Genomic DNA, 4,460 nt, shown 5'->3' with positions numbered 1-4,460 from the left:
AATGATTCATATAACACACTTGAAATACGGAATACAGCTTGGCTTTTTTAACCAATGACAGAACGTGAAGTAAAAAAAAAATATTGACTGTTACTGGCCAAGAGTTTTTGAAAAATCAGCATCGAATTCTATTAATTAAAAAGTTATCTAGCACACTGCAAGTGTTTCATTAACTTTTTTTTTCAGAAAAAAATGCCGTATTATACAATATAGTAAGTCATTTGTAATACAGTTCAAACCTAGATGAAAATCGGAGTATAATTTACGGAAATTGAGGCACTTAAGTCCTCATTGGGAAATGTCACCGCTTTGATATAGTGACTGGATCCGGTTATAAGCTATTAAGGAAGTCGCTTTGAAACTAGTCGCAATATAAATACCATCTATTATATCTGCATTAAAGTGATGATAATATTGTTTACAAGTGTTTTTGACCAGAAAAAGGAGATATTATTGTGAAATGAACATAGTGAAAAAACAACAACAACAACGTGTAGAGACACTTGAGAGAAAGCTTATTAATTAAATGTTATGGTGGAATATGTAAACAGATTTTAGATTTTTTTCCTCGGTTTTCATATAGTTTCGTGTGATATGATGGAAGAAACAGACACTAGCCACATTTCAGGTGGCACTGATAGAAAGATAAAGGTCACCGTGGTCGGTGATAGTGGCGTCGGCAAGACATGTTTGCTAATGGCATTCGCTAATAATAAATTTCCTGACGAGGATATATGCTGTCAAAGTTTGTTTGAAAATTCAAAAGGAACAGTAAGAGGTAAAACATGATATGAGCCGTGCCATGAGAAAACCAACATAGTGGGTATGCGACCAACAAGGATCCAGACCAGCCTGCGCATCCGCGCAGTCTGGTCAGGATCCATGCTGTTCACTAACGGTTTCTCTAATTGTAATAGGCTTTGAAAGCGAACAGCATGGAGCCGGACCAGACTGAGCGGATGCGCAGGCTGGTCTGGATCCATGCTGGTCGCAAAGCCACTATGTTGGTTTTCTCATGGCACGGCTCAAATATTCTTCTATAAAAACACTTTCTGTAAGATGATTGGAGAGGATTTATTCACAGAGTGACTATACATGTAAATGATATATACTCATAAAATATATCAGTCGATGCAATCTGAGGGATTTTCCTTTTTGAGATCTGATATAATCTAATGTTCTGTTTTCTATATCTGCTAGAAACCTATAAATACCCATACTTTATGGTAAACAATTGCTGAATGTGTTACTATGGGTTACATATCATGTGAGAGCAGTAGATCCTTAGCAGAGCTTCTATATATATGAATTAAACCCGTATTCTTTTAAACCTTTAGTTGGCAGCGAAGGGTCGTTTGAAGTACCAGTTACTATGGAAACAGAGGACGGCCAAATTGAGCTTGGCCTTACAGACACTATTGGCACAGTATGTATTCTCTTGACCTTTTGACATACGATATTTTGGGCTATAAGAAATATCTTTGACTCAGTTTTTGATTTGCACGAAATGTCGATACTCATTTCATCAGTGTCTAAATATAAAAAAGGTTCTCTAAAATATGTTTACCTGACATATTTTCAAAGCAAACACATTCAAATTCATTTATAGTCTATAACCTAAGAACTAGAGTGTTTTCTCTGGCAGTTGCCATGTATAGCTTCTGTCTTCACGTTTTGAACATTATTACTTAAACTACGTTATTATTTTCCCACTTATTGCACTGAAACCAACCACTTGTAAGAAGTCAAATTTCGTTGAGTAATTGCACACCAAGATGATCAACGCACGAGTATAAGGTTCATGTCAATAGGTCCTGACAAGCCTCTACACGTGTGTTTAATTGCGTATTCTTGTAATGTGGTATATGAACGAGTGTCAGCTACCCACCTTTTGCACAAGTTAGATTTTATCTGACATGCCGTTCCCACATCCCTTACAAAAGTGCATAATTATTGTATTACATTATGTTATGCTATCAGAAGTCGCTTTATGACAAAGGCTTCGAGATGTGGCTACGATTGTAGTTGTACGTTAAGTGTGTCCATTCGGGAAAACACTAGACCATTGTTTTTTGACTAGGTAAAACACAAGCCATCTGCATGACTTTATCTAAAGCTTTACCGGAGTTTATCACATAAGCATTGTTGAAATCGTGTCTCCTCCAAAGGTCAATATCTGAATGTTATTGATATAATAGTCATTTGCCCGTAGGTCTTAGTTTTGGTGGATATCTCTGTTTTCTTCGTAATGTTTAGGGCCCAAGACTGTAAACTAATATGTCACGAGCACTATTCTTGGGCTAGCCGATGTTGACGTAGGACAGTATGTCTGAAATCTTTCGCGTCGTCAACCACTGCAAGACTTGAGAAGAAATGGTTGATGCTGACAGAGCACGAAATGTAGGAACGCTGCTAAGACGAACTAACTATAGTTATTTAACAGAACTTCTATTGAAAATTTGGGTTAAACACATATCACTGAAACAAAATATCATCATAACGTTACGTCTAGGCTTGACTTTTTTCATGTACAGTCTTTACATACCGGAAGGATTTTCACTACTTATAACTTGTTTCCTGGTTGCTCTAGAAAGTACTCTAATTTTCCAATTGAACTAAATAACACTTACATATTATAAGCTGCAAATATTTTTCTATATTTCAGGAAAATTATCGTTCCTTGCGCGAAGTGTTCGCAGCAAATTCGGATATATTTCTCGTCTGCTTTAGTGTAACCGACCCACAGACGCTTGCAAATGTCAAAGATAATTGGTTGAATGAAATATGTGAGTTGACTCCTGGTGCTCCTTTTATTCTTGTGGGAACTAAAACAGATCTCAGGGAGAACGAAGAAATCACAGGGGCTCTTAAAGTACAAGGAATAGAGCCCACATCATTATTACAAGGAATAAAATTTGCAAAGCGTCTAGGTGCCAAGGAGTATGTGGAGTGTTCCGCACTGAATATGATTGGTATAAAAAGTGTTTTCCAAAGTGTCGTCGTTACCACAGACCCTGATCAGAGCAAGCAAAAGGCGCAAGCGAAACGAAAAAGTGGAAATTATAGTTGTATTGTGTCTTGATATTTATTTGATATGTACTTTTGCAATTGATGCTATTATAAAACGCAGCTATTTGACTGTGGTTACCATTTTGGCTGTGGTTTCAGTGTCACTGTAATTTCATCATTATTGCGGACGCTCTTGTGTCCCGGCTGTTTAATATGTATACACATTGAATGGCTTGCCTACTGGCAAGCTTTTAGATATGTGTTAATGACATGACAAGAAATATTTTTTTCACACTCTTTCTTCAAGTTTTTGACTTAAGCGCAACAAAATTTAGAGTTGAACTATAGACCAGTCAATAGCACGAACTATGGAACGGCGATTTATAAAAGAAAACGTGTAACAATAACGTCTCTTATTTAAGCTATTTACTGTAATTTTGTAATCGTGTTTATATTTCCCAGAATGAACGTGATCTTGAATGTGTATAAAATGATTTTGAATACTATAGCCTGAATTTTTACCGATTAAAAAGTCGTAGTGCAAGTTATTGTACTATACAAAGAATTATACAACAGGGCAGCGAGACATACGCGTCACGTGAGCATCATCATCCTTTACGAGAACTGCAGTACATACATTCATACATCAGTACATACATTCATACATCAAAATCGACACAACTTGAGAAAAACGTTTTTTATTTTAAATACAATTTTTTTCGCATACGTATGCATCTTGAGCAACGACTCAACAGTTACTCCTCTATAGATGATGTTGGAACGACTTCTTAAAACTTTATGATATCAGTTATATCACATTTATGTTTTGACAACGGACATTAGTCAGTATTGTATTAAAGACTTCGACAATGACTTCAAAGTCCTTGCTTGTATAGCGTTTTCTGTGAATGTTTTGTTAAATATACATTAGTGTTTGAAACACTTGTTTTGGCAAACTATGCAGCCTGTCAATACCCCAGCTAATATCTAAACTCTTGACATTCCAGGCCGCAGTAATATGTATACTAGTAATAAGACACCATTGGAATTGTTCATGTTATAAGCATATGTTGAAAAGTAAGACAAATCACTTTTTATATATATACTGCAAACGAATAAACTAAAATAAAGCTGCTCCATTCTACTTGTCTGCCTTTGCTGTTCCCGGTTTTATTCTATTAGTACCTTTTTGTCATACGTTGTTACATGAGGGGTCTTTTCTTTATCCGGTGTCTCAATGGTACTCTGCTGGTTATATCAAAGATCTAGTTCTGCTCAGGCATTTCTGGTACAATGCAGAAGTCGGAAGTTCCACAACCGCCGCTTAACTGATGCTACTTACTATATTCCGGCGATCGCATTGGAAGGTGTTATTACAATACGTTGAATGTGTTTTAGCTAGGTCAGTTTCTGGCTTGACCTTCAGGATCTTTGAATAATACCACAGAAAA

The 4,460-nt window shown here is 36.3% G+C and overlaps 1 protein-coding gene across 1 annotated transcript; it reads left to right on the top strand.

Annotated features, from left to right (window-relative positions):
• Positions 1 to 395: 395 nt before the first annotated feature.
• LOC123528654 (cdc42 homolog) lies at positions 396 to 4,143 on the top strand. The gene is made up of 3 exons (XM_045308548.2): positions 396 to 778; positions 1,338 to 1,426; positions 2,666 to 4,143. The coding sequence occupies exons 1-3, from the start codon at positions 595 to 597 to the stop codon at positions 3,080 to 3,082; spliced, it is 690 nt and encodes a 229-aa protein (XP_045164483.1). The 5' UTR covers positions 396 to 594; the 3' UTR covers positions 3,083 to 4,143.
• Positions 4,144 to 4,460: the final 317 nt, after the last annotated feature.

The sequence above is a fragment of the Mercenaria mercenaria genome, chromosome 1 (assembly GCF_021730395.1).
Source record: "Mercenaria mercenaria strain notata chromosome 1, MADL_Memer_1, whole genome shotgun sequence".
Lineage (NCBI taxonomy): Eukaryota > Metazoa > Mollusca > Bivalvia > Venerida > Veneridae > Mercenaria > Mercenaria mercenaria.
This window is presented reverse-complemented; position numbering and strand designations above follow the sequence as displayed.

Coding starts and splice junctions, on each gene's coding strand:
- LOC123528654 (XM_045308548.2), top strand. CDS start 595: ATGATGGAAGAAACAGACACTAGCCACATTTCAGGTGGCACTGATAGA. Junction 779..1,337: donor TTCAAAAGGAACAGTAAGAG/GTAAAACATGAT, acceptor TTAAACCTTTAG/TTGGCAGCGAAGGGTCGTTT. Junction 1,427..2,665: donor TTACAGACACTATTGGCACA/GTATGTATTCTC, acceptor TCTATATTTCAG/GAAAATTATCGTTCCTTGCG.